Source organism: Lepidochelys kempii, chromosome 10 (assembly GCF_965140265.1).
Source record: "Lepidochelys kempii isolate rLepKem1 chromosome 10, rLepKem1.hap2, whole genome shotgun sequence".
NCBI lineage: Eukaryota > Metazoa > Chordata > Testudines > Cheloniidae > Lepidochelys > Lepidochelys kempii.
The window spans coordinates 51,842,670-51,870,577 of NC_133265.1; the positions used below are offsets into that span (position 1 = coordinate 51,842,670).

Below are 27,908 nucleotides of genomic sequence, written 5' to 3' on the forward strand. Positions count from 1 at the left end.
TTATTTTTCATTTTTATCTGCTGCTTGTTAATCTATCCTGCAAATTGTTAAGGCCTAACCTTTCCCTTACATCTCAGCTGACATTTCAGTAAGCATCTTGATTTACAAGGTTGTTGCTTCTTGAATTTTGGGGGTTTTAATTTTCCTTGTGCTTTTATTTATTTGGGGGGGTGGGGGGAAGACTGTTGTTCTGTCTTTCACTTGGTGTTTCTGGTATTCTTTTCTCCTCCATTGTTTTTCAATTGGCAACCACACCTAGGAAGAATTGCTCTGGGATTACCTCTGAGTAATCAGATAACTGGCCAGCCTTGTTGAAACAGGTAGGCAGGCCTGTCAAAGAGACAATAAACAGCCTGTCCTCTGCAGAAAGGAGTTAGGCTGGTCTTTTCCTTTTGGATAGAACCCCTTGATTGTCTGGAGCAAGTGAAAACAGTGCTGGGTAGTTTGGGAAGGGAGAGAAAATTAATCTGAATAAATGGCTCTGCTGTATAGTATCTAGTCTTGCTGTAGCCATGTCAGTCCCAGGATATTAGACAAGATGGGTGAGGTAATATCTTGTATTGGACCAACTTCTGTTGGTGAGAGAGACTAGCTTTTGAGCTTATACAGAGCTCTTCTTCAGATCTGGGAAACTTACTCAGCATAAATAGTTAACACATTTCAAGGACCGTTCAAGGTGAAGAGGTCCGTTAACATCCCTTCAGTCATAGGTAAGGCTACAATTCTGTCACGGAGGTCACAGATTCTGTGACTTTTCAAGACCCATGATTTCTTCTGGGGCAGGGCTGGAGCAGCTGTCAGCTCTGGGGCCAACAGAACAGCTGACCAGCGGTCAGCACCAGGGCTGCTGGAGCAGCAGTCCTCAGCCTGCTGAGCAGTGGCTGGGGTTGGATCAGCCCCCCTGGGGCTAGAGCAGCAGCAATCAGCCCCTGCTGCAGGAGCAGCAGCAGGTCTGGAGTAGCTGCAAGCCCCAGCAGCACTCTGTCTCCCCGGCTCTGCCCTACCCTGGATATTTTTAGTAAAAGTCAGGGACAGGGCATGGGCTTCTGTGAATTTTTGTATATTGCCTGTGACCTGTCCCTGACTTTTACTAAAAATAACCGTGACAAAATCTTAGCCTTAGTTATAGGGAGGCAAGGAAGTGGGGAGGGAGGGAGCAACTACTTGTGCTAAAATATCTGTTCCATCTTGTATTTAGTTGTGACACTCTGAGAGAGTTTCCCAGAACTGAAGAAGAGCTCTGTTTAAGCTCAAAAGCTTGTCTCTTTCACCAACAGAAGTTGTTCCAGTACAAGATATTAGCTCACCCACTTGGTCTTTCTACTATATAGTAGTGGATGAAATGTGTGTCTGTCACAGGAGTCTGGTACGGGCTAGAAGTGGGCTTGTCATTTGTTATTCATGCCATCTCTTTCCTGAAGGATAGAAGGGGGCAGTAGATTCCCTGACGTTTGACTCGCTGTGTAGTTCAGTCCTTTGACGGGTAATGAAGTTAACTACAAAAAGCATCACTACTGGTAAGTAAACATTTTCTTCATGCTACAGGAGCTAAACCAATCAGTTCAATATTTCAGTACATTCTGAGTGTTTTTTTAAAGTATGTGGACTCCTTCTCTGACTTTTATAATCTGAAAATCCATGATACTATAATGTTCAAGGTGGTCTAGTTGCCACATGTTCAAATTCCAGATAAACTATATTATCACAGTGACTATCTGAAGGATCAACTGGACATTGCTTACCCCTCTTACATAATAGAACTGCGAGTTTTGGAAGCTAAATGACATTTTCACTGCTGGCATTTGAGTCAGTTTTTGTGCAGCAGTGTTAGTTTGTGCTGCTATTCATTCTGCACTTCATTGGGAACGTGTGTGCCACGTGAAATAGCACAGAAGACGCCCCTTGCCATATGTACTTGGGAAGTTAGTTAGCGCTGAAATACTAGACCAGAGAGAGAAATGTTTTGCTTATTATCAAGAACATTTTGAAAGAACTCCAAAGGTTTTGCACCTGCCCAAACCTTGTGTGTTCTTCTATCCCTGCAGAATAGTTCTTGTAAAATGTAACTAATGCATAGATTATTCCTAACTAACTTGCTGTGACTATTGTTTTCTGTGGCCACCTTGTGGCCAAAATTATTTTGTCATGGAGAAGTTCGTACATAGAAGGGAAAAAATATGATAGCGCTTACTTAGAGAAATAGGTAACCAGAATAAACAAGATAATCTTGAGACTTTTAGTACAGCTAAATCAAGAAGGCATTTGTTCAGAACCCCCCTTATTGTTTGGACCACGGGCAAAGGTTAAGAGAAAAAGAAAATGGTCACTATTGGCATAAATAGCATATGTGCGGATATGTGTAGTTTTGAAGCTGTTTTTTTAAATTGTTAAATTCGGAGTAAGAAAGATTTCTAGTGTCTGTGTTTTTTCTAGAAACCCTACATGAGGAGCCAGTGTGCTACATAAGGTGTTCATTAACCAAATGTCAGACAGCATCTAATTTACACTTTGTTTTGGTTTATAGGTATAGTTAAAGCTTGCTTTGTATATTTCTGCTCAAGGTGAGAATTGTCTGGCCTTTTCAACTTTCACACTGCAGCCATTTTGTACAGCCCAGCAATCGCCTTGTATAAGTATCAATTTAGGATTTCTGCCTGTCCTTTTATTGTCTCAGATCATCCCAGTTTTGTTGCTTAGGTTGCTGGATGTTGATGGGTGCTATTCGAATTTTTGAGGCCATTGCAATAAGAAAACATTATGGAGTCACACTGTTGCAATGTCATTAAGTTGTCAACATGCAGTAGTATTTGAAATTCTTTTCTTGGTCTGTTGTGAGATTCTATTACATGGTGAGTCCTCCTGATGGCCATTGACACTGATGAGACCTTCCTCATGAATTAAAACTCACTGCTCCTAGGGTTCTCTAGGGCTGTGTGTTACTTCTTCATTGCCCCTCCCTTAACTTGCATTTATACTATTTTGTTGATCAAGATGTAATTAAATTAAAGGAAAACTAAAAATAAATGCAGTAAATAAGTTAATATTCAAAGCTGTAGAAATCCCCATTCCGCTTTCTGTATCTCCAAATAAGAACCATTTCATTTTCTCCACAGCTGGTTGCACATTCATTGCAGTGGAAAAGATGAGCCTGTTGATACAGTACGTAAAATCTGGTTTTACTGGGATTGTGTGAAACCTACCTTACATTAGAAAATAGATTTGGAAAACATGCAACCTCCTTGCAATAAGAATCAGCTTCAAGGAGAACTCAGATAACATGATGTGGTTCATTCTATTCAAACACTAAGCAAAGAAGAAAACACTTGAATTGAAATAAATCTTAATTTCAAGACTATCTGGGCAACTGGGATAAAGTAATGTATGTGTTCTATTCTCCCATGCCTAGAGCAATAATAAGAGTTCTCGCTGTGTAGCCAGAAAAACAAGGATCAACAATAGCACAAAAAAAAACAAGTTTTTCTTTGAGGATTTGTCTATGTGGATCCCACTCCTGGGGCACACACCTCAGGATTGGGATCCACATGGACAAAGAATCCCAGTAACTCTACAGTAAGTGAACTGTTCTTTTTGGTAACAAGTTCTGAATTGAATGTGCCTTCTAGATGCTGATGAATAAAAGGTGTCAATCAGGAGCTTTGCCATTGAAATGCCAACTTTTTCCAACGGTTAACAAATTGTGGTATTTGAGGTACCACAGTTACATCCTGTTCTGAATGTAGGGGGAAGCTGTGGTATATTAGATATCAACACGTGGTAACCTTTGGCAAATGTTCACTTTTTTAAAATGGCAATCACTTTATTTGGTGTATCTTGATTCCATGTAAGAAATGCTAGTCTCTGTGATTGATTATTTGCCAGTTATACAGTGGAGCATGAGAGAGAGGCAATGGAGTAATTATCACAATTAAATATACAGAGATACACACATACATACATGCACACTGCATATGTATAAATATTCTATAAATATAAAGAAGCCATGAGTTGTTGCTGCTTCAGTAGTGCTGTTGCTTTCTCATTCGTACAAACTAGTTAATTCTTGTATTATAGTGTATATAGTTTTCTGTTAGTGTTAGTAAATCCGTTAGCTATAGTTAGAGACTTTGTAGGTCCTGAACAGGACTTTGCCTTGGGATGGGGCAAGCCCTGGTCCCCAGGCTTTAAGCCCTGTGATCGCTGAAAGTCCTTCAAGCCAAGAACTAAAAAGGAGTGAGATATTGGTTTAAGAGCGCTCCTCATGGAGTTGGCCCTCACCCCAGCACGGCGCCAAGCACCATGGCTTCGGTATGCAGTGCCCGACCTGCTAGAGTTGGCAAGAGTCCCTCCGCCGCTGATCGTCAGAGCCCACTCGACCAGAGCACAGGCATCTTCGGCAGCCTTCCTGGCACACTTCCCGATCCAGGACATTTGTCAAGCTGTAATGTGGTCCTTGGTGCACACGGCCCACTTTGCCATCCCTCAGCAGGCCAGGGATGACGCTGGGTTTGGCAGAGCTGTGTTGCAGTCTACACATCCATGAACTCCTACCCACCTCCGAGGGATATTGCGTTGGAGTCACCTAAGTTGAATGGACATGAGCAAGCACTCGAAGTTACCTTTTTCCATAACTGGTGTTCTTTGAGATGTGTTGTTCATGTCCTTGCCACAACCCGCCCTCCTTCCCCACAGTTGGTGTTTCCAGCTAGAAGGAACTGAGAGTGGGTGGAGCCAGTGGTGCCCTATAAACCGCGGCATGTGCGCGCCACTCCAGGGGGCACCAGAGCAGTCCCTTACAGATACTGCTGTGGGAAAAACTTCCAGCACCGGTGCATGTGGCGAGCACACACACCTAAGTTGAATGGACATGAGCAACACATCTCGAAGAATACCAGTTATGGAAAAAGGTAACTCTCTTTTCTCTTGTTTACAGCACTTCTGCTAATACATCCCAGAATGATGTTCGCTTTTTTTGCAACTGTTGACTCATATTTAGCTTGTGATCCACTATGACCCCCAGATCCCTTTCCACGGTACTCCTTCCTAGGCAGTCATTTCCCATTTTGAATGTGCACAACTGATTGTTCCTTCCTGATTGGAGTACTTTGCATTTGTCCTCATTGAATTTCATCCTATTTACTTCAGACCATTTCAACAGTTTGTCCAGATCATTTTGAATTCTAATTCTATCCTCCAAAGCACTTGCAACCCCTCCCAGCTTGGTATCGTCCGCAAACTTTACTATCTGCTTTACTTTTGAAGAAAGCTCAGGCATTCCTACTTGACATAAGCTTTTAAAGGAAAGTCTTACAATAGATATATTTCATAATACATTAGGTGGGGGGTCCAGTTGTTCACTTGGTGTTTGGTGTACTGATGACATTCAGACTAATTTTTGCGGTTGTATTGTTTGTTAGTGTTTTGAGATGCATTTTGTATTAAATGGAAATGAAAGGCAGGCGTGTGTGTATACATATATGTAATATAGGCTGCTAGCTTCTCATCTTTGAATAAGTGTGGATTTTGAATTAGTTTGTGGTGATATCCTGGTTTTCATTTGTACAAATCACTGTCTCCATACAGTTTACTGGACTAATCTTTGCAGTCTTGAGATAATCAGGATGTTGAAAGGAGACCTGAGCTTCATTGGCAGAGCTGTGCTAGGGAAGCTTGGACAGACCTGTACCACTACAGTTGAGGAGACAAGACCAGACTTGTCGGTTGCCAATGAAGATGTTTTACTCCCCCTTCAGGAACAGGGGACTAGCACCTTGGCCAAGCTTTCACACCAAGCTTTCACACTTACTAGCACCGTTTTACAGCTATTGGGGGAGAGGTCTGGCATCATTCTGCAGCATATTCAATATCCCAAGGAAAAACCTTGGTACACATTAGAACCTGCCAGAGCTGTTAAGATCTACCTGGCAAGAACTCCGGCATCTAGGACTCTTTGTTCTGACCCTCCCAAGAGCAAGAGAGTGGCCAAAGTACATCATTAAATAGGAGCATAAAGCTATTTGTAAGCAATATGATTTACTTCAGCACCTAGAATAGTGGGGCCCAACCTTTAAACTGTACTGCAATATAAATGTAAATAATAGAGAAAAATCTTACCGGGAGGATCAAGTAAGACTACATTCTGTGTGATGCGCAGAAAAGCTGTTCGTATCCTACAAAAAAATCTGCAAGGCAGCAGCTTGCTCATCTTGTCACTCGTTTGCTAGACACTAGGTGAAGCAAATGGACGCTGCTTTTGGTAGGAGGGTCTTGGATACTGTAGTAGCACCATGAGCCTTTGAAAGATATCACTCACACCTGGATTTGGGAGGATTGGGGAGGGGAGAGGAGGAAAAGATGACTTTGCTATTCTAAGGATTTCTCTTCTGTGACTACACAATGCTCTTCATTCTAACCCACCCTATACTTAAAAGGACAAAGTTACTATGCTCAGTAGATGGCTTTAATCAGGAGATGCTAATGATTAGTTAGTTATCTGATAAAGTAGAGCTATTTTTTCCCACTTCAAAGCATACTGACTGGATTATGTTTCCAAGTGGGAAGTCCAGCCTCCTTCCTTGTGATCCAAGTCTAGTCTTACAGAAAAAGATAAATGATGAGGTATTAATTTTATCCATCCATCATTATCATAAGCACAAAGTTCTTAAGAGGCTTATGGTGAGTGGGGAGAGAAAATCTGAGGCAAACAGGTTCAGGTGTGGGATTATTTGCGACTGGTGTGTGGTGTTGATATAATTCTTTCGGAATATAACATTTCTTGACAAATTTGAAGTTTCAAAAGCCTTAGATAAGTTATCTCCAGTATTGCCGTGTTCCTTGTTATGTTTAGTATGAAGTATAATTATAATTACAAGTTCTGAGGGAATGTTACCCAAGGCAAAAGTTGAAGGCTTTTAATGGCAACTGCTGTACGCTGGACTTGTGCAATAAACTGAGCATCAGGAAGATTAAGGTTAGCTTATCTTTACCCAAATGTACAGAGAGGTGGACATAAGTCTTGAAACCTTGCAAGATACAAGCCCCGGATGTTTAAGAATCTGACCTATATTACAGTGTATTTTGTCGAAGGCAGTGGTTCTCAAACTTTTTTTTCAAGGACCACTTGAAAATTGCTGAGGGTCTCGGCAGATCACTTAATGATCTTTCCAAATGTTGTTTGTACCATTAGCTAAACTATTGTAAAGCACTTTGGATAAAAGTGCTATATAAAAAAAACCTTAATAATAATTAAGGTTTTTTTTGTTCTACAAATAAAAGCACACAACTTGTATTTTAATATCAGTAGTCTTACCGTTCTAATGAGATGGATGTGCCCTCTCTCCCTTGCTGGGGCTGGAAAGGAGGGGGTCTCTCCCCTGCCACAGCAGCTGCTGAGGCTGGGAAGGAGGGCCGTCTCTTCCCAGCAGCCACAGCCCTGGAGCTGGGGAAAGTTGTCTCTTTCTCTGGCCACTGCAGCCCTGCACGTCCCAAATTCCACCCATCTCCTCTTCTCACCCCACTTCCCCCTCCCACCTACCCCTTATTCCCCCTGAGACCACCACCACCTTATGTGTGCATCTTCTCCAGGGTCCAGGCACCGAATTAGTGGAGCCATGCCTGCGCGGCTCCACTAATTCAGTGGGTGGCCCTTCATTCTCTTGTGTACGGCCACTCAGATACACACCTTAGAGGGAAATATCCACGGACCACCTGAATGGAGCTCGTGGACCACACTTGGAGAACCTCTGGTCTAAGGCCAGTTTTGGACAAGAGATAAAGATAGTGCTGGCCATTTCAGTGTAATCTTTCAGTATATTACAATATGTTGTAGCAAAACCACATACAGTGGTACTGTGCTCTGCATGTGTTATTGTACCAGTCTGATTGGTGCACACTGCCCTCCACGTGTTCTATTACTGCACATGGGTGTATAAAATCCTCCTCCGAGTTAGACAAATATATCATTGCTGTAGAAGGCTTTTGAAAAGAGAGTTTAAGGGCACTTTTGTAAATCAGTGCCTTCTCAGCTTGGACAGTTGTGTAAACAAGCTTGTGTTACCCTTAAACTTACATTACTGTTTACAGTAACGTAAACTGAAGCATAAATTGTCAGTGTACATTATGTAAATGTTAAAAGCTTGGTTTGCGCTCACTTTCATAGAACTTAGGGTTTAAATAAAGTACACTAACAGATCACATGTTAAGTATAGTAAGTGACGTTTGTCAGGAGTGAGATGTGCCTTAGCAGAAAAGGTGAAGATATGACAGAGAGGGGCTAGATTCTACTCAGAATTCATGATTCTTCTATGACAGAATAGGCATATTTCCTTGTGAATAAAAAGTTTATCCATCCCCTTGGGCCCTGAGATTTGGATACATCATCATACATGTTAGCCAAGCAAAATATACCACAATGAGGAAGACTGTCAGCAGGGTCATTATCAGCTAGTCAGGATTTACCATCTCCTTTGTGCCAGCACAGGGAATTTTCCAGTATGAAGGACCAGTGGTGCCAGACTATCACGATCAAGGTAAACTCCTTGCCTGGGTGAAATGGGAGTACTTGTGAAATGTATAAAATATTCTTTTTATAAACAAAGCCAATATGCATATAGATGGGCTTAATTAATTGCAAACTGGGTGGAACCTCAAAATGTCAATCTCTCTTCACATATATTGAATTTCTGCAATTGGTCCTTCTTAGTGCAGTACCAGTTTTCTCATTGCTCTTTCAAGCATCAGTTTTTCCCGGGGTTTGTTGTCCGGAATCATGTCTGCACTTCTCTCTGCTTTCAGCATTATTGAAGGACATTTTTCCTGGACAGTCTTCAGACCAGCCTGAGTTATGTTCCGGCAGAAATCCACATGGAGGGTTTGTAAAGAGCCCCCATAGAGGATCACAGCTTCCAGAGTCTGGTCAGTGATCCGCACACAGTTTTCCAGTTTGAGTATCTTGAGGTTTGGGCAGCTTTTGAGAAGCAACAACAGGTAATCGTCTGTGACGTGGCCACATCCAGAAAGGGTCAGGGACAGCAAGTTTGGGCATCTGAAAACATGGTCATTGTACGTGAGACAGAAGAATAATGTGTATAATCTGTAAAAGCAATTCCCACTTAGCGATTCCCAAAATCAAGTTCTGAAAAGAAATGCAAAGCAAGCTCTTCCAGCAATGGTCTGGGAATCAAGACATTTGGGTTATAAATCCTGATTCTACCACTGACTTGCTATGCGACCTCACAGAAGTCACTTGACTTCTCTCTGCCTCAGCCCATCTATTCAGGTCAACAGCAACATCTGAACCCTGCTTCTAGTGCCCTGGCACATTAGGGAATTCCAGCATCAGGTCCTGGCCAGAGATTTTAATGGATACCTGCACTGAAAGGACTTTGGTTGTCTGATATAGCATGAGTGAAGGAGCCTGCTTGGCCCATCCTGCGTGCTGGGGGATAAGTATTGTGACTGCAACTCAGAGAGAGAAATGGTCGTCCCCCAGAATTAAGGAGCAGGGATAAATAAGGATATTGGGGCCAACTTAACTGAGTTATTGATTGGATTTGATCAAAACTGCTTGCTTTTACTTAATATGTACACATCGGTTCTTCCCTCCTGCCACAATACTGAACCACCTGCAAATATTAACACACACACACACCCTGCAAAGGGAGGAAGGAAGCACAGAGTAGTTTTGCTTTTAAACTACTGCATAACAGATAAAAATCAAGGTCTAATAAATAGATGTGTGGAATCCACTCTCCTCCTAAGCTTCATTTAAACCCTGCCCAGAGGCAAATGCAGAATCTTATGAGGACACTTGTGCCAAATGCTAACCAAAAGAATCAGTGTCACTTTTTTCCTGTTTCCCTTCTACTAGCTCGAGACTGACTTGTGCTAAATGTATGTAAAAACTGGCAGGACTGGCAGCTTCAGGATCAGAAGTTGGTGGGATATCTGGCCTCTTTGCAGAATACAACCCTTCCATCCAAAGTGACTGTCTTTCTGACAGCTTCCTCGGGGAAGCAATTTTAAAAGCACTGGTTTTACTATCTAATTTATTCAACTAAATCGGCTTTGAGATAGAGCTGCTGTAGGATTGTTTGCCTGCAATCTGACTACAGAAATGTTTAATGCTGCTTTATAGTCTAGTGACTGGTGAGACCTTTATTCAGGAGTTTGTCTGCCAGAGCTAGAATAGGCTGAGTGAGCCTTTCAAAACAAAGCTTCATGTCTTCAGACTATGAAGGGATTTCAGAGGCCACAAACAATTGCTCAGTAAAAGGGGAACTGGTCATTAACTGTAGGGCAAAATCAATTTAGCTTGTTGTGTTTTTAATCTTGAGCATGTTTGCTAATGCCAGGTATCCCCCACCATGCCTGTCTGCTCCACTGTTGTGGAGAGATAACAAAGTGTGGTCATGTTAGCAAAGAGAAGGTTTCTTGGGAATTTCACTTTGCTTCGTTTTCTGCCCATGAGAATGAAGCAGGAGAGGTGCTCTGGAGGAAAGCATGAGGGCTGCATGCAGTTCAGTTCCTGCCCCAAAAAACTTTACTGAGGAAGTCAAGGATGCAGACACCTCTGATTGGTTTGAATACAGATTACTTGTCATTGGAGGTAAAATACCTGAGAGACAGGAAATGCAGAGTTAAGACTGAACATGTCAATTTAATGTATTTTACACTGTCCCCATTTTCCATGTTCCGTGTGCCTGAGATCTTTGTATTAACATAACTGCATTATAGAAGTTATGAGCAGCAGGAAGAGGGAACAAGTTTGTAGTTTTGGCAGCTAGGGAATCTAAAATAATCAGCATTGAAATAGTTAATGGTTGTACATGCTGTCATTGTTAGGTTTCAGAGTTAACTCGTTGAGATTAATCTGGTGGTTGAAAGCTATTGTTTTAGGGATAGCATGGCTTTGGCTAGAAACATTTTATATATACAACAAAATAAAAGCTTAGAATGTGATATGCAATTCTGCAGCCAGCGTGGATGCTGTTGGAATCTCTGGAAATGAAGAATTCACACCCGCACCGTTTCCCGCTCCCATTCTCAACAATCATTTTGTTAAATAAAACTAAATTAACTGGAAACTTTTCTTTAAAACTGGTTCTGTCACAGTCACTTTTGTGAAACCAGTGCAGCCTTAGATACACATGGCTTGAAGAGAGCCGCCTTTTCCAACTCTGCCTGCCTCTACCTTTTTTTTTTTTCTCTCCGTAATCTGAGCCTGTACCTTCATCCATTTGATTCCCTATGGCTCTGATCATCTTTTGCAGCTGGCCTACAGGTGTTTACATACCATACAAATTCAGAGCTAGTGCAAGCTAAAAGGCCACAAATATAAAAGTATTTCTAGCTCTCGCATTCTTTCTTGTCCCATCGGACGCCTAGAACTGCAGGCTCTGCATCATAAACCCACAGTTCAGGGTGCAGGTGGTGGAAATCTCAGTTTTTAATTCCAGATCTAATCTAAGAGCAGCAATTTTCTGTTGCTAAATTGTGTGAAGAAATGGCTGTGCCTCTGCATCCTTGCTATTTGGACTGGTGTCAGCTTTTGTCTTTGTCATTTACTTTAGCTAGCACAGCTGGCTTGCACTGAGATCTGCTTTTCCTCACTGTGCTATCCCCTTGGCTGTATGACCCCAAAGTAGTTTACATAAAGCTCAGAAATATATTTATAATCATTAAACCTCAGCATAGATAACAAGAGCATTAACAATTTACAGAGAAAGAGAGTTAGGCTGTTCTAACACAGAATAAAATGATGTAAACCTTAGATCCATTCTACCTTCACATGAGTCTGCCTGGCACTTGTGAGGAAAAGTGGAATTTGAGTTTACCAACATGTTTAGGGAGATGCCAGTTTTATGCATAAAAAAGCATCTCCCTCTCTTAGGGATTAAATCTCTTGCTCCATTTCTGAGGATATTTTTGTCTTGCACAGAATGGTGCTATTAAATAGTTTGTTAGCCACATTTTTTTTAGCATGCATTGTCACTAATACCCTGGGAATATCACATGCATTTGTCAAGCGAGTAAGGGCTGAGGGAAGCCCAATAAAATTCAACAGAAAAATGCACTACATTTTCACTAAAACCAATTTCTTATGTGGTGCTAAAACTAAATAAATGGTGCTCCAAAGCCAAAATGTTTGGGTATTTAGTGTCCTGTTCCAGAAAGGATGTGTAAACAGTTAAAAGCTTCAATGCTTTCAATTTAATGAGCTTAAGCTTTACATTAGATGTAAAATTTCACACTCCAAGAACATACCTGTTGCAAACTTGTATTAAAAAATCATTGACCGTATTTTCATGCTTGCGACAGATGTCTTTCTGGAATGTATTTTTCATCCAGTCCTCAATGTTACACACCTTGACTCTGCTTGAATGCCAGCAGATGGACAGGTACCTTAAAGTCGGTCCCAAGAGAAAATTATCCTTCTTTAGTTCCACAGGAGAATAGAAATTCAGCACAGGCCACAGAAAAGGATCCTGAAACACTTCTAGTAATTTCTGACATGTCTGAGCTAAACTCTTTCTACTGTTTTTGTCCAGGAAAGAAAATAGGTGCAAAAGGCACTCCCGGTTAAGCTGGGTTATATGCATAGCCTGTGCAGAGTCGTGCTCTTAGGAAAGAGGACAGTATATTCTGGCAGAGTGGACTAACAGCAATACTGAAGGGACCTGACCGGCCTCAGAATCACCACTGGGCTGTTGAACATATATGGTTGTGGAATGGTGTTTATTTTTGGCCAACAACTGGTGCAGGAGTTTAAAAAAAAAAAGAAGCAGCAGCTCAGAGTCCCACGTGCAGCAGGCTGTTGTTCCATTTCTTGTCCAGGGGAATGGAATGGCCAAGCAGAAAAGAAGCAATTGAGTAAAATCAAATGTTTCCTTAAAAGGAATTATTTTCCTTTTAGTCCATCCTGATGTTTAGCAAAGGGCTTGAGGCAGTTGAGATGAACGCTTAGTAGCCACAGCTGCAAAGGAAAAGCTGTACAGGCCTCTGCTTTGGGTGAAAACTATGATATTCTCAATGCTATTGTTTTAGCCTTGTTATTCTAGGTGCCATGCTTGTATCCTAACAGGCCCAAGGATCAAGTCGTGTATTAAAAAATACATTGAAATAGATGTTATCCAATAAGCATATAGCCCTGGTCTACATTGGGGGAGAGGGGTGTCGATTTAAGTTACACAACTTCAGCTATGTGAATAACATAGCTGAAGTCTACATACTTAGATGGACTTACCGTGGTGACTTCGCTACTGTGAGTCGACTGCTGCCGCTCCCCCGTCGACTCTCTCTGCCTGTGCCTCTCGTGGCACTAGAGTACAGGAGTGGAGGGGAGAGCGCTTGGGGATCGATTTATTGTGTCTAGACTAGACGCTATAAATCAGTCCCTGCTGGATTGATTGCTGCCTGGGGATCCGGTGGCTAGTGAAGACATACCCTCAGTAAAACACTTCAGCAAAGCTTAAGTGATTGGAAATGTGTATTTAGTGTGAATCTGTGAGCCAAACGGGCACACTGATAGCTTTAAATACATCAAAGGGTTTTAAGGTTTCCATTTACCTGAACTTAGCATCAGTGTAATTCCCTGCTTGCTGCCACTTCAATTATAACAAGCAATGGCATTTAGTATCTCGTATCACAGCAAGAAGGTTAGAACAGCAGTTCTCAAAATTGGGCTTTTAGAGAGGGAGTCCACATGAAGTATCCCTAATCTAAGAGAAAACGTCTGCTGTTCCCTGTGGCCCTGTATGAAGTTCTCTCTCAGGTTCGTTCCTGTCCTGCTGGCCATTCTCAAGATGGTGAGTTAGCCACTTTCCTGCTGAGTCATTGCATTTTATGATACAGAATTTGTGGTTTAGCCATGTTAAGTAAATTAAAAATAGTCTTACCTTCTATGTAACCGTGAAAGCTTTACTAAGCCCTTGCCAAAGACACTGTAGCAATTTTTGCTTGAGTTACTGAACCTAGTGTCTTGATTTTTTTCCATCTCATTAATGGAATAATACCTCCTTGCTATTTTTATGCTTTTTGTCTTTGGTTTTTAAACAAATCTTTTTCACTTGTACAGCACAAAATGTCTTTGATTCCCTCTGTTCCTCCACCCTGACCTCTTTTCAGTGTGATTACACACAATTTAGGATTTTTTCATCCATTAGAATATCATGTCTCTCTGAATGCCTGATTGTTCCTTTCAGTGTATTTATAAGTACATGGGCTAGTTGGCTTTTGAAGATATCCAGCACTGGAGCTGCTTCCCACTTCATTTAGGAGACTTTATACAGTGTCATTCATTTTGCACCAGGAAAGGTTTTCCTGCTCAGCAGCAGAGATTTCCTTGCATTACTTCTCCTAATTAAGGTTTCTGCCTCCTTGGAGTTTGCCCACAACTAATTGGAGGCCATTATGTTAGTTATCAAGCCTTTTTGTTCCAAAAGCACTAAGTGAATGCTTAGCTACTGAAACCATGGAGAAAAGGCCTAAGCATGGTAACATTGTTCATGCATTAGCCCATGGAAGGGTCGATGCAAGGTAGAAAGTGGTGCATTAAAATAACAGCTCTACCCTCAGAAGAGGCTTAGGTCTGCACATCTCCGCTTGTGGAGGGGGCTGCAGCAAGGGGGCAAAGCAACAAAAATGGTCAGCTTGTTAGTGCACCATTGCTAAAAGTGATGGTAATTAAGCAGGCATCAGCTCCAAGCCCATGTTGGCTTGCGCACAAGGATTATAGGAAAACAGTATCTGTGGTTGGATTTGAAAAGGAAGATGCTGAACAATCAGTAAAGGGGAGGCTCTGTAGTGCTACCTCTTTTTCCAGCAATGATTTGTTAATGAAGGCACTTTGAGCCTCTTTACAGACCAGTGTTAGACTGGTCTCCACAAGTGTCCTCCTGAATTATTGCAGTGCTCACAGGAGAGAAGTGACATTTGAAAAACAGGTAGTTCAGGGGTGGCTAGCCTGAGAAAAAGCCAGAAGTTATCAATGTACATTGCTAAAAAGAGCCACATCAGTTCTCCTGCCCTGCCCCTCCTGATCAGCTGTGTCTGGGGTTGAGCAGCCAGTGCCCTGGAGTTGGTGCCTTTACAATGAGCCGCCTATTAACTTTTGAGAGCCTATGTGGCTCTGAAAGGCAGGTTGGACACCCCTGAGGTAGCTGGTAAGACTGTTTTCAGTGGCATAGCCAGAGAAAAGGACTAAGTTAAACGCTACAATAAATATATTGTGGCGTTAGATACTAAAGATGGCAATTTTGGCTAGGTAGTTGAATCTTAAGCTTTTGTAAATTACTTACTCCTCTAAGGCAGCTGTGCTAAACTTAACTTCTGGGATTTGAGTACAATCAGTAAATATTAGTGCCTATTAAACCACCCTGTGCAAACAGATGGAATTTAAGTGACATGGATAAGGTTACACCTTGAATTGAGCTTAGTTTACCAGCATGAGTGATGATACTGAAGATGCATAAACTCCTTTCCCTAGTGGCACCTTGAAATTGTCTCTATCATGAGAAACAGGATCTTTCAAGACTATGGATTTCAATCTGTTCTTATGCCTTGTCTACCTGTGAACTGCTGTAGTAGTCCACCCCAGGTTAAGTTGGCATGGAGGTGTGTGGATTTTTCACATCCATGAGTGATTTAACTTTTACCGTAGGCCAGGCCTCAAACAGTTATTGTGCCTCATGCAGTGGCTTTTTGTTGTGTGTACATTAAAGACGAGGAAGGGGCAACGTGAGTGTGTCAACGACCTCTTCACAAAGAATTGCTAACTTCTATTGTAAAGATTTGTATATAATTCCTGTTTCATAGCGGGGAGGGGTGGTGCATTACTTTCAGTATAAATGTATGTGCCCAGATCCAAAGTCATTCAGAGGCCAAATAGCTGATCACAAAAGCATTTTTCTAAAACTGCTTTAGATATGTCTATTTTTCAGAAGGTAAAGAAAAATATGCTGATTCTATTGCCCCTGCACAGGCTTCTAAAAAGCAGTTTTACTCACACACTGAGAACCTGAGGCAGGATAGGAAGTTTTTCACATTCTAAAGAGAGCTTTTAATAGTACATTCTATAAAAACATTTTATGATTTTGAGTTGTAACTTGCATTCACCCCATTAATGCTCTAACACAAGATTTAGCACAGTCAGTGGTCCTCACTGAAACTTACTTAATGGTAAACAATTACATCTATGGCACTACAGTACTAGAGGATATTCTAAAGCACAATGGAGTTTTCAAGGTGCTGATTACCTCATTCATAAGACAGACACAGCATTAGGCAGACTTTTGAACACCACAAGTGTCACGCTTTCTCTCCATTCAGCAAGTCTTACAAATGGCTTTCTGCTTTAAACCCACTTCACATGACATCACTAGGAAAAGCACCCTACTATATGGGACTATGCAATCTGCTGAAGCAGGCATGACCAACTGTGAATTCCACTAGTTTTACATAAACTGCATTTCCAGTTGTAGATGCAACTTTAAACAATGAACACCCCCCAAGGACAACCGTTTTCTTTTGGTGTAGAATACTGGCCAAGTTTTTGAACTGCAAAAAACATTGGCTTGCAGAAGGCAAATCAGATCAGCAGTGACTAATAGAAAAGAAACAGATTGGGCTCAAAATGACATTTTCCCCCAATCTGCTCAAAGAAAGTAGTATTAAATTTTTAACCTTACATGTATATCCTATATTTATCTAAGCCAGGTACAGTATAGGTTACTGGTTCAGTTGCTTGGGTTTTTTTTTGTTTTTTTTGTTTTTTTTGACACTGACTAGAATACAGTGGATAAGGAAAATTCTCCACCAGGAAGAGAAATACTTGTGTTGCCACAACAAATTGTTTATACTGTCCATCTGTGTTTGCAGTGGGAGTAAGCTACATTAGGAAAGGATTTACAGTGTACTTGTCCCATAGACACATGGCTAAGTTGTACCAGAAACTGCTTCAAGAACTATGACAACTACATGGTGTTCTGAGGGCCATGTCCTAAACAGAATAAGACATATGCCATTGGCTAAGACAATTCACTTACGATGCATGAGAAATTGTATTGAGAGGAAAAAAGTGTAAGAGACAAAGTTGATGACTTATGAGAAACAAATGCCTTTAAAATGAAGGGAATAATGTTGATGAAGTTTACGAACTTAAGTTCCTAAAAATACAGAAAGGCACATTTACATCACTGAGTGGCTGAACAATATGCACTAAATTCACTGAGAGTTAAACAAATTGTCCAGATCATTACATGATTGTTATTCTCAACACATATATTAAACAAACAAATTCTAGAGCAATCTAAGTAACATACAGCACTGGCTCAGGTGCCAGTGGTCCAAGGTTTAAGCCCCAGAATTGCCATCAGTTAATGAATTCTGCCAATTACCTTTTTATTTTGTTTAAATGTGGTAACAGCTGCTGGTTCTGATCAGAAGATAAGGTCTAAAAACAGTAGTTAACAAGCTGATGGCTACAGTTTGAAGCATTGAATAATTATTTATTGTTCAACAACAAAATAAAGACATCCTGGTATATCTGCCACTTAACATATCAAGTGATAGTCACTACTAGGTTTAGGTAAGTGTATAGTTTACATATTTTCATACACAGTTTAGCAATATTGAACATTTCTGCAGTTTTATACAAAGCCAATTTCTTTTTAAATGACAGTGGTAAAAGCCATCTGAGAAGGACCAAACAGGTAATTAAAACTTTTTTGCAATTGTCAGGAGCACAGTGCTTAGTCAACTAATACTGAAATGCATACTACATCTACCTGCTGACTAATGTGGCCCTTCAAGGAGATGCAACCGGGGAAGGCAGATGTTTTTACTCAGTTAAATATAAACACACCCGTTTGTAAACTCATGGGCCTATATCACTAGTAAGACAGGTCTGGTGGGATAGCTGACTTGGCAGGCAGGGAGCTCCAGCCTTCCCACAGGCTTTTGAGATGATGGGAGTGTGGTGAAAGGCAGTAGGCAAACAGAGGAGGAGGGAAAGCTGAGTTAAGTGTCATTCAATTTATACTGGGCTCCTCTCTCTCAGCAGTACCAGAACAGCTGAAATTCCAGCTGCTAACAATGAATTCGTCTTCCATTACGCTGATAAGAGGCTTAATATAAACAGATGGCTTACATTTCAACATCAGAAATAATATCTTGCCTCTTCTTTTGGGAAAGAGACCATGAGAAATGTTGAACTACTAATTAAATACTGCAGTTAGTGAGGGTATATGCTCACCTCAAGGTGCAGTGTTAGCTCCACAATTTGCATGAGCTGTAATATCGCTGCATATAGATTTGAATACATCTTCCCTACCACTTTGAGCCTGAGTCTGGATTAGGTAGACTTTGCATGGCAAGTAGTTCTATCTCCAAACCCATAACAAACCTGTCTTTCACTCCTAAATGGAGTTGGAAGGGGATGTGGGCAAATGGGGGTTATATTGAGACAAAACCTCTCCTCTCTGAAGCCCCCACATTGAACTCTCATTTTAGGATATAAAAAGGGACAGTGGCCCAATCCCACGGAGCCTGCTAGCTTCAAAAGCAAGTGCTTGCTATCAAACTTTGGGATAAATGCTAAAAATTGAGACATCACCCTAGCAATTCCATTTCAGTTTAAAAAAAGTAAATTAAAATCCCAAGACACATATATGATTAGGGTAATAATTTAAATGTCTCTTTTGTAGGGGAAAAAGTACAAATGAGAAACACTTGAATTTGCAGTACAAATACAACTGAATCAACTATTTATTTACAAGGAGTCCTGAAAGACAGCAGCCTTGATACACACTGATAGCAGCAATTACCCAGTCTACTTAATGATATCTCATCTCTTCTGCAGGCAAAGAGTGATTATTCAGAGGTCACTGTTAAGTTTCTTGCACTGGGGCAAACAGTATGTGCAAGCAATTCCTTGATTTACAAGTGATTCAATCTTATCTACAAAACAGCTGTGAGAGCAGCATGAAATTCTATTGCTCTTCATAATCAGGAACACATTTCTCTTGCTTATAAAGAGGATATAAAAACTTCTCTGATGTAAATGTGCCTTTAGAAAGTGAGAACTGAAAACAATAATATCAAATAGCTAAGTAGTTCATGAAACTATATATATAAAAATTGAGTTATCACAGCTAAAGCAACAAATCAAAATATCTGCTGAGGTTTTCTGGTAGAACTAAAAAAAAAAAAGTTAGTTTGTGTCGAAGTTCAATAAGTCAACTGCTACCTTTGACGCAACAAAACTAAAACCCACACGAGGAAGTTGGAAAGTGCACAATGAAAATAATAGTCTTGGATCAAGTATTTATGGAGAATTGGAAATGTTTTGTCCGATGGACTTGATAAGTGAGGATTAAAAGGAGGTATTAAAGTTTATCAGATCCATATTTGGCCTGCCGGTCCACATAGAAGAGGATGTAGGCCTTTGCCTTTACCACGGTCTCCTCGTCGGTCAGAGTTACAGTACTGTCATTGAAATGGAACCAGCGACCTTCATGAGTTGCATAGGCTGTGTAATGTCCAGAGCCAACACTGAAAGCAAAGAGACACACCAAGTGGGATCAACAAAAGGAAATTTACCACCTCATTCTCCACTGAACAGGATAACAGGGCAAGCGCTAATTGACTATCTTCTATCACAAGGCTTCACCCAGGTTAGAGAGGGGGAAACTGGACAGCCTCCATAATTGTTAGCTTAAGCCCAAAGGTGTTTAAGAAAGATATTCCATGCAATAGCATCTTTAGTAGCATCAAGATTTGATACCAACCACATGCAGACAATTGGTTCCTTTTTGGGACTTCAAAAAAGGTATCTATCAAAGTGTTAGCATAATCCAACCCCGTCAGGCAAGCAAAACTCCCAGTGAACTTCAATGCAAGTTTTGCCTCTGTAAGATCAGGTTCAGTATTAAGATAAAAGTAATCATCAGCCTACAAACAGAAATAAAATTTGAGTTTTACCATGTTCTGTCATTTAATTTTATATTCAGAATTCCTTACAACTAGTTCTAGCAGAATCCTGTTTGAGGTACATGATTTCAAAGCAAGCGCACAGGGAAAGTGTCATCACAATGAACATAGGCTGGAAACTAACTGAAGTTTTTATACAGATCCCATGTCTCGAATCCTTGTACATATAATTAAGAACCAGAAAACAGCCAAGTTTCATTACCCATGCTGCCTCAAGACAAGGCCATCTCACGCTTGCATGACTAACAGCTGTATCTTATATATCATCATAGTTCACACCTGTCTAATTCCATTCCAGTCATGTCCAGTTTACACTGGATGTCCATTACAACTACATTTTGTTTTCTCTGAGCTCTGAAGCAGCTGCCAGGGGCGTTCTGTGGTAGTCCTAATGAAGACTCCGTTTGAAAGTCATACCGTTTGATTTAGTACTACTTCAGATTCAGACCACTCATCTTCGGCAGAAAGCAACAAGGGCAACCTGCTAGAGTGAACGTTTTCAAATACATGTTTGCTGAAAACACCCTCAAATCAACTGAGATAGAAAAGTGAGTTCCAGGGACAACAGCAAGAACTCCCACTATTAGAAAACGGTGTAGTTTCTTCTAAAGAATTGTCCCACCATCCCTCAATCTTGGGACTTGATTACACAATATCTTGGAGGAAGAAAGTCCTCATGTCACTACTCCTGACTCTCAAAGGATCCATCAAGGGCTGCAAAATATCTTTTATTCAAAATACAACTACTGTCCAACTTCACAGCATCCCAGTTGGCTCTCAGTTTGAAAGCTTCACTCCTGGGGGAGAGGACCACTGCTGTCAGTCTGCCAGTCTAAAGTCTACATTGTTCTAGATGAGCACTTTCCCTTCACATAAATCTGCATGTGCTTTTAAGCTGAACAAACAAAGAAGAAACACTGACATTTAATTGTAAGTGGCTACATGAAATGTCAGTTTTTATGGCCATAGGACCTTTCACTCAGTTTAAATACTTTCCAGAATGACTTTACTTTCCAATTTGAAAGTCGCAAAGGGACTGGCCTCATTTTCAATAAGTGTCAGATTTCCACCTATTAAATCAGGGGACAAGAGTGGAGATTCCCAGCAGGTGACCTCCGATATTTTGAACAATTAACATTTTTGGTAAAAGTCCCCATCGGAATATAAAGCTGCTTTTTATCTCCATATTAGCATAGCGGCTACCAGAACCGACATGCACATTAGGGGTGAAGTCCTGACCCCAAATGAAGTCAAAAGGAGTTTGGCCACTGCCTTCAGTAAGGCCAGTACGGCACCTCAGGTACTCACTCAGCATACTTACCCTGAACCATGATGTACAACAACAGCTGCAAGATCATATAGACAGCTTTCTGGGCCACTGTTCTCCGGCTGCAGTTCAAAGTAGAGAAAACAGCTTTTAAGAAGTCAACCGGCACCTTCTATGTTCCATAACATACAATAAAACAGAATACATTTCCAGTGTATATATCAGTAAGAGTCTCTGTACCTCTAACAAGTAGCATTTCATGTCTAGGTCCCGGAGAGGAAATTCTACATATGTATCAACCTTGTTTCTCAGATATTCTGTCCAGTGAAATCGTTTCAAGTGTAAGCATAGCACCTATGGTATTAAACATGAAAGACAGAGTTCATTAGGTTAAGTCTTTGATTATGGTTACATGTTTATTGGTCAAGTTATTAATTTCCTTTAAAGTTTCACCACACACTGATATTTGCACTAACCTTTGGTAGTTTCTGAATCCAGAATTTTTTGGTGGATTTCTGTTTCTTTTTACATTTGTGGCACATATAGAGCTCTGTCTCATCAAGTTCTTCCAAGTCTGTAAAACTGCGAAGACAATCTAAAAGGAAGAAAATTCAGAAGCACTGACAAGAGGCCAAAGGGTACGAAAAGTGTAAAATATTTATTGTAAACATGCCAAAGTTAGCATTTGGATCAACAGAAAATAGAGTGATGTCGAGCCAGCACTGCTCCTATGCTCACCAACTAGAGAATTCAAAAGGTTTCAGATCTAACCTCTGACTGAAGATAAGACCAACTGCACTTTTGATTAGCTCTGTACGGGTTCATGCAGCTGTGGCAACGTTATGCTAACATTTATTGCATCATGCTAAATTCCTTGACTTTGAGAGCATGGATTTAATGGTAATTCAAGAATAAAGAAATCTGGGTATCAAGCAAACTTCCTTCTCACCTACAGTAGGAATTGCTAGTAGACCATCAGACATGGGCACAGGAACTAGAGGTCCAGGGGGTGCTGCAGCACTCCCAGATTTTATGTAAGGCTCTGCTCCTAGCCCTGCACACTGGGTCCCAGCCGCCAGCCCCATGCCTCTGCTACTGGCCCCGCACGCAGGCTCCTGGCCCCGTACTTGGGGTTCCCAACCACCAGCCCCGCGCCTCCGCTTTTGGCCCTGCACTCAGGGGGTCCTGGCCATGGGTCCTGGCTGCCAGCCCCACACCCACCCCCAACTGTAACCCCAGCCTCAGACTCCTTACTCCTGTCTGGGGAAGGAGGGAGGCGGACAGGCGTAAGGGAAATGGCTTTCAGCACCCCTTCACCCCCCTATTAAAAACGTTCCAGTGCCCCTGTTGTCAGCAGAAACTGAATAGCCTTCCCAGCAAACTATTAAGTTAGGAAAAAGTTGATCCATATCACAGATACTTTGTCTTTGGGGACTGGGTGGGTAGAGAAAGAAGAATCCCCTCCCCCGTTAAACATTTTACAAGCTACACAGGTTTGTACTCCTTAAATGAAGGTCCAAGTATGGGATTATTGGTTCATCAGTATTTATACACAATTTTTAAATGGGCAGAACAGGCAACATCCATCCCTCCTGCATGCAAGAAGCATAGTGCCAATACTGCCTTTTCAAGCACAGAACTTGAACAAAAGCCGTGCGTATACAAGAGATGAGTTCTGGCTGGTTTCTAGTGGGCAGTTACCCTTTGTAGGCACTCTCTTCATAAAGGCCAAGGATTGAACAGACATGGAGGCTAAAGTACCCACTAACCCATACAGCTCATTTCTGAAGCACACTGACTGCTGGTGCTATACAGAGGAATTCAGGAGCCAGGGCTTGTAATCCAGCCATTTTAATAGTCCACTAATATTTTGATTTCTTCTCTCTCAACCTTATATCTCTGTTTCAGTGAAAGTGCAATCTTAAACTGGATCCATGTAATTCTGAAAATAGTTAATTTTGGACTCTAACTCAAGAAATAAAATCTCCCCCTCCCCTAAAGGCACTATCATGTTCCAGATAAAGAACTGAGTGGGATATGGTTGCAGTAATCACGTTTACAAACATTCTGGGTGAAATCCTGGCTTCACTGAAGTCAGCTGAAAAATCTCCTATTGATTTCAGGGTGGCCAAGATTTCACTCACCACGAACTCTTACCTCGTAGTGTGCACATTGGTCCATTTTCTTGATTCTTAGTACGTTTATTTCTGAACTGACTTGGAATATCTAGTGAAAGGTCTAGGAAAGAAAAAATACAACTGAATTTTTTAGATCAAAATAAAAACTTAGTTCTCACTGAAGTCTTTCATTGTAAAATCACATATCATTTGTCAGATACATGAAGATTCAGAGCTTTAAGCATGATAGCCAATATTTTGCAAGAAAAAGATACCTTACCTAGGAATGGATCAAACTTTCTAGATTCAGTCCCACATATTAAGCAGTTTACTTCATTTTGAAGAATGCCTCCAAATATAGCTGTGACAACGGTAGAGGCTCCATTTCTAAACAAACCAACATGAAGAGAAGAAACTCATCAGAATTTCTGTTTTAGGCTGCATTTTAGCATGTGAAATATTTTATTGCTTACAACGTCAAAAACCATCAGGCAGTTTGGTCTGGGTGTAACAAACAAGGATTGGGTTAATTTACGTGGCCCTTTCACCCATCACTAGATTCCAGAAAGCAAATGTTAATACAGCAAAGATACTGGAAACCTAGAAGAAACAGGTATCCTATATTCTATGCAGGTGTTCATAAGAAACAGATCTTCAATGGAAAAAGTAGATAAGCATCCCAAATCTTTTTAAAGGTTGTGTTTATATACAGTCCATTCTCTCCAGAACGCATATGATTTAATATTATTATAAGGGTGTTATTTTTAAGAGCAATTTTCTATGCAACAGCTGTCTCTCATAGGGTGACACGACCTCCTGATAAAATTGGGACTGTCCCAATATTTAGTTGTTTGTCCTGTGTCCTGACCGCTGTACGGTCAGGACGCCATTTGTCCTGATATTTTACTTCAGCAGCACTTTTTTTTTTTTGCTGCTTGGGGCAGCAAAAGACCTAGAGCCAGCCCCTGTTGGAGGGGGGGTGAGCCTGTGGCTGCCCCCTCATGTGTCCCAATATTTTGTTCTTGTCATCTGGTCACCCTAGTCTAGGTGAACTAGGGTGTATTTTCTCTTTGAACCTGCTCCCTATTTTTTACTGCACATCTTTAGGGCTTTTTAAAGCAGGTTTCCTCCCATTTAGTCACCTCCAAAAAGACATTTACATTGCAAGAACATGCTAAACGTTGTGTCATCATTCTTTTGTACATTCATAAGGCACTTACAGTAATCTTTTTGTTTTAAAGCTCCAAAATAGAAGGAGATTCTTAGCTAGACTGCTAATTCAACCAGGCCAAAGCAGTACTGCTATATGCACCATGAGATGTGTTTCCATAATGTAGTACTATATGAAGAAAGAAGCAACCGTTTTTCTGCTGAGGAAAGGAAAAAATCCACCCTATCAACTTGTGTTTGTCTGATACAAAACCTCAGGCTAACTGCCAGGAGCACTGCTTTCTCCTGATCTTACCCCGGGAAGCCATTACAATGGTGGAGGTGGTGAGAAAGATGAAGGACAACAGAAATAAGTAACAACTGGGGACACTGACCTTTTAAAACATTCAAGTGTAAATTCCTAACACTGCCATGTTGTTAATGCTTAATGAAAACAAATATTTCAAAGTAATTAACATTACAAGAAACCAGAATAATTTGCTCATTTATATGGTCAGGTTTCCAACCACCTGCTGGGCTGCAGAAAACCTGCGCTGTGAGATTACAAGCCACCTCCTTCGGACCTGATTAATAAACTGTCAATATTTTGTTTAAGGCAAGTTTACAGCACTATCTGTACACTGATCTCATTGGGGCAAATCTTTTTTTCAGGCAAAGCTGCCTTTCAAGCCTCAGAGTTTTTCCAGGCTCAGATCAGCTGAGGATTGCAAGATTTTGGGCCAGATACTCTAAAACCAACCCTGCAACAATCTGTATCCGAATCTAATAGGGTTTTTAGATTCAGTTGATTGTGGTGCATGTGTTTTGCATGAACCAAGAAATGTACTGACTCATTTTATTTTATACTGAAGAGCACACTCCTAGCCCTGTAAGACCAGTGACTTCAGGGAAAATAGCTATTTACAGAGTTAACTAAAAGTGGGTTGTAGAACACTAGTAACTTACTGGTTTCAGAGTAACAGCCGTGTTAGTCTGTATTCGCAAAAAGAAAAGGAGTACTTGTGGCACCTTAGAGACTAACCAATTTATTTAAGCTCATGCTCAAATAAATTGGTTAGTCTCTAAGGTGCCACAAGTACTCCTTTTCTTTTTAGTAACTTACTGTAATCAAGCCTATGCAGTACTCACCTGCCCTGCTCAGGCCTGTTTAACTTGTAATCCCTTTTCCTGCATAGATCAGGACTGACATAACTCTCAGATAATCCTAACATAGGGAGTCTGCCCAGTGACCAAAATCCAGGCTGAACTGACTTAATATTCCTTCTTAAAGCAAAATAAATGTTTTGGTCTCAGCGCTGTTTTCAATCTAGCAGAGCACACTTAGGAAAAATAATTCAGGAAGTGTCAGCATTTCCAGACCAAAAGATTTGAAAGGCACCCAAAAGTGCTTCACTTTCAAAACAGGGAACGGTAGGAAAACTGAAGGGAAATGCTACAACATTATCAAAGGCAAATTAAAGCAGCAGCTGCTTCAAGGGTATCTCTTAGGTGAGATACAAATACAAAATGTTGTATTGCCGGGAAAAAATCCAGTTATGGCAAATCTTGAATGTACTGCCACTTTCTGTTCCACTCATGTAAAAAACCTGTTGCCCATTTATAATTAACATGCCATTGATCAGTGTGTAATTTTGTTTAGTCTGAACTCAAGACAGTTGTATACAGAAAAAAATAGGATTGGTTTTATTTTGAGAGATACTGAATCAAAGCCTCACATTCACAGCCACCAGATAAACTATTTTATTTATTTTGACCAATTCGCATAACTACTATGAAAAAAACAATTGATCCAAGACACAATAAGGCTTGGGTGCTTTGACTAATAGGCTCCAGAGTGTGATGCTACTTTAGTTTATTTGTTTAAATATACAAAATGATGCCATAGGGCAGATCACTCCCACAGGATACTTTGATTCATGCATGGAGCCCCACCAGGATGGTAAGCTGTTGAAGGAATTAGAACAATATCTTACATGCAACATTTGTTGCTTCCAGAGAGACCTGAATTTTCTTGCAAAATTACCGAGCGGGAAACACCATTAAAGCCACCTTGGAGTTCCAAATGTAGATGGTCCAACAGGTAACGCATGAATTCATGGGCATCTTGTTGCTGGTATCCCCTTAACACAAAAATATTCAGAGAATTTAAAGAGACTGCATCTTTATTTCTGACATAGTGGCTCAAAGTAGTTCCAACATTCAAACCAAACCAAACCCTGTTTCTTACAGGATACACTTGTTTGTGCAATTTCTAATACTTTGGCTGTACTAGGAAACAATTTCCACACATATCTCTGGAAGCCTGGAGTGAACTAGTCTAGACAAGCTAAGCAATTAGTTCAGATCAGAGTGCAATATGATCTCAAAGACACGGCTTGTCTATGCACAAGTGTACAACTGGCAGAATTCTAAACTTCCCACTCCTCTTGTCCAATTTGTTTTTAAGACTTTAGATTTAAAAGCAAAATTCCTTGTTTTTTTTAAAACAATACAAAGGAGTGCTTGAAACCGAGCAATAATTGTACATGTACTTGATTCTTGCCTCTTGAACAGTTCTGACAAAGGACGGGCAGTAACTCTCACTACTGTGCAGCCTTGAGGGCTGGACCTTCATGGCTAGCCCATATTGCAGCGTGGCGCAGAGTCACACTTGTGCCAAGCCACTGCAACTGCTGACCAATTGTGAACCCATGTGGTTATGAGGCGGCTACTGGTTAAGCCCAAGCACTTCCTTCAAGCACTTGGATTGGCTGCCTAACTTGTAGCAACGTAGAGGGGAACAGTATTACCAATAAATTACCAGTAAGCTCAAGGATGTAATAATTCAAAGAAAGTCAGGAGGAATCTGTATGAATACATCTTAAGACTCAAAGCACCCATCCCCAAATGAAGCGGGGGGGACACATCAGAGTTACAGATAGCTACACAATCCTTTATAGGATTAGTACAGAAGTTCCCAAACCATGGTCTGCAGAGAGCTGCAGTCTCTGCAGTTCTGGTCCTTTAAATTTCACTAATAAGCTAAAAATCCATTACATATTATTCTCCTATTCCATGTAAGCAACTGATGCAGTTACCACCAGGATATTATGTGGCTGAGTGGGATGGGTGCTGGTTTCTAAAGTCATGAACAGAAAGGGCAGTGTCTATGCAAACTCTCAACAGTATGAAACGCATCTTAGACTTGGAGAACCTGCGGTTCTTCTTCGAGTAGTGTCCCTATGGGTGCTCCACTTTAGGTGTCTAATCAGAGATTTTTGGTAGCAGTGTCCCCGTTGAGCATGTGCTCTCTCCCTCCTGGTCTGCCTCAGGGCACCGGACCAACCCCCCCTTACCGCCTTTGCGAGCAGTTGTCCCTTCCTTATCTGTGT

The 27,908-nt window shown here is 41.0% G+C and overlaps 2 protein-coding genes across 6 annotated transcripts in view; both read right to left on the reverse strand.

Moving 5' to 3' along the window:
* Window positions 1-7,570: 7,570 nt before the first annotated feature.
* On the reverse strand, window positions 7,571-17,003 carry FBXL22 (F-box and leucine rich repeat protein 22). Its single transcript, XM_073303576.1, has 2 exons — window positions 12,262-17,003; window positions 7,571-9,040 (listed from the first exon to the last, which is right to left on the reverse strand). The coding sequence occupies exons 1-2, from the start codon at window positions 12,594-12,596 to the stop codon at window positions 8,695-8,697; spliced, it is 681 nt and encodes a 226-aa protein (XP_073159677.1). The 5' UTR covers window positions 12,597-17,003; the 3' UTR covers window positions 7,571-8,694.
* Window positions 17,004-17,086: 83 nt separating this feature from the next.
* USP3 (ubiquitin specific peptidase 3) overlaps window positions 17,087-27,908 on the reverse strand; it is a 58,168-nt gene continuing 47,346 nt past the window's right edge. For 3 of the 5 annotated variants that reach the window (XM_073303573.1, XM_073303571.1, XM_073303572.1), the window contains 7 exons: window positions 26,511-26,657; window positions 23,648-23,754; window positions 23,408-23,488; window positions 21,727-21,845; window positions 21,491-21,604; window positions 21,305-21,372; window positions 17,087-19,545 (listed from right to left, as the gene is read on the reverse strand). In XM_073303573.1, coding sequence (XP_073159674.1) covers window positions 19,380-19,545; window positions 21,305-21,372; window positions 21,491-21,604; window positions 21,727-21,845; window positions 23,408-23,488; window positions 23,648-23,754; window positions 26,511-26,657 — 802 coding nt within the window. In that variant the 3' untranslated portion in view covers window positions 17,087-19,379. The remainder of the gene's footprint in view (window positions 19,546-21,304; window positions 21,373-21,490; window positions 21,605-21,726; window positions 21,846-23,407; window positions 23,489-23,647; window positions 23,755-26,510; window positions 26,658-27,908) is intronic. The other 2 variants (XM_073303575.1, XM_073303574.1) reach the window with 1 other exon arrangement.

What these genes read in the sequence shown, in the direction of transcription:
- FBXL22 (XM_073303576.1), bottom strand. Translation starts at nt 12,596, where the DNA reads ATGCATATAACCCAGCTTAACCGGGAGTGCCTTTTGCACCTATTTTCT. An exon ending in TTAATACAAGTTTGCAACAG is followed by an intron (nt 9,041 to 12,261) that starts GTATGTTCTTGG and finishes CCATGTTTTCAG; the next exon opens with ATGCCCAAACTTGCTGTCCC.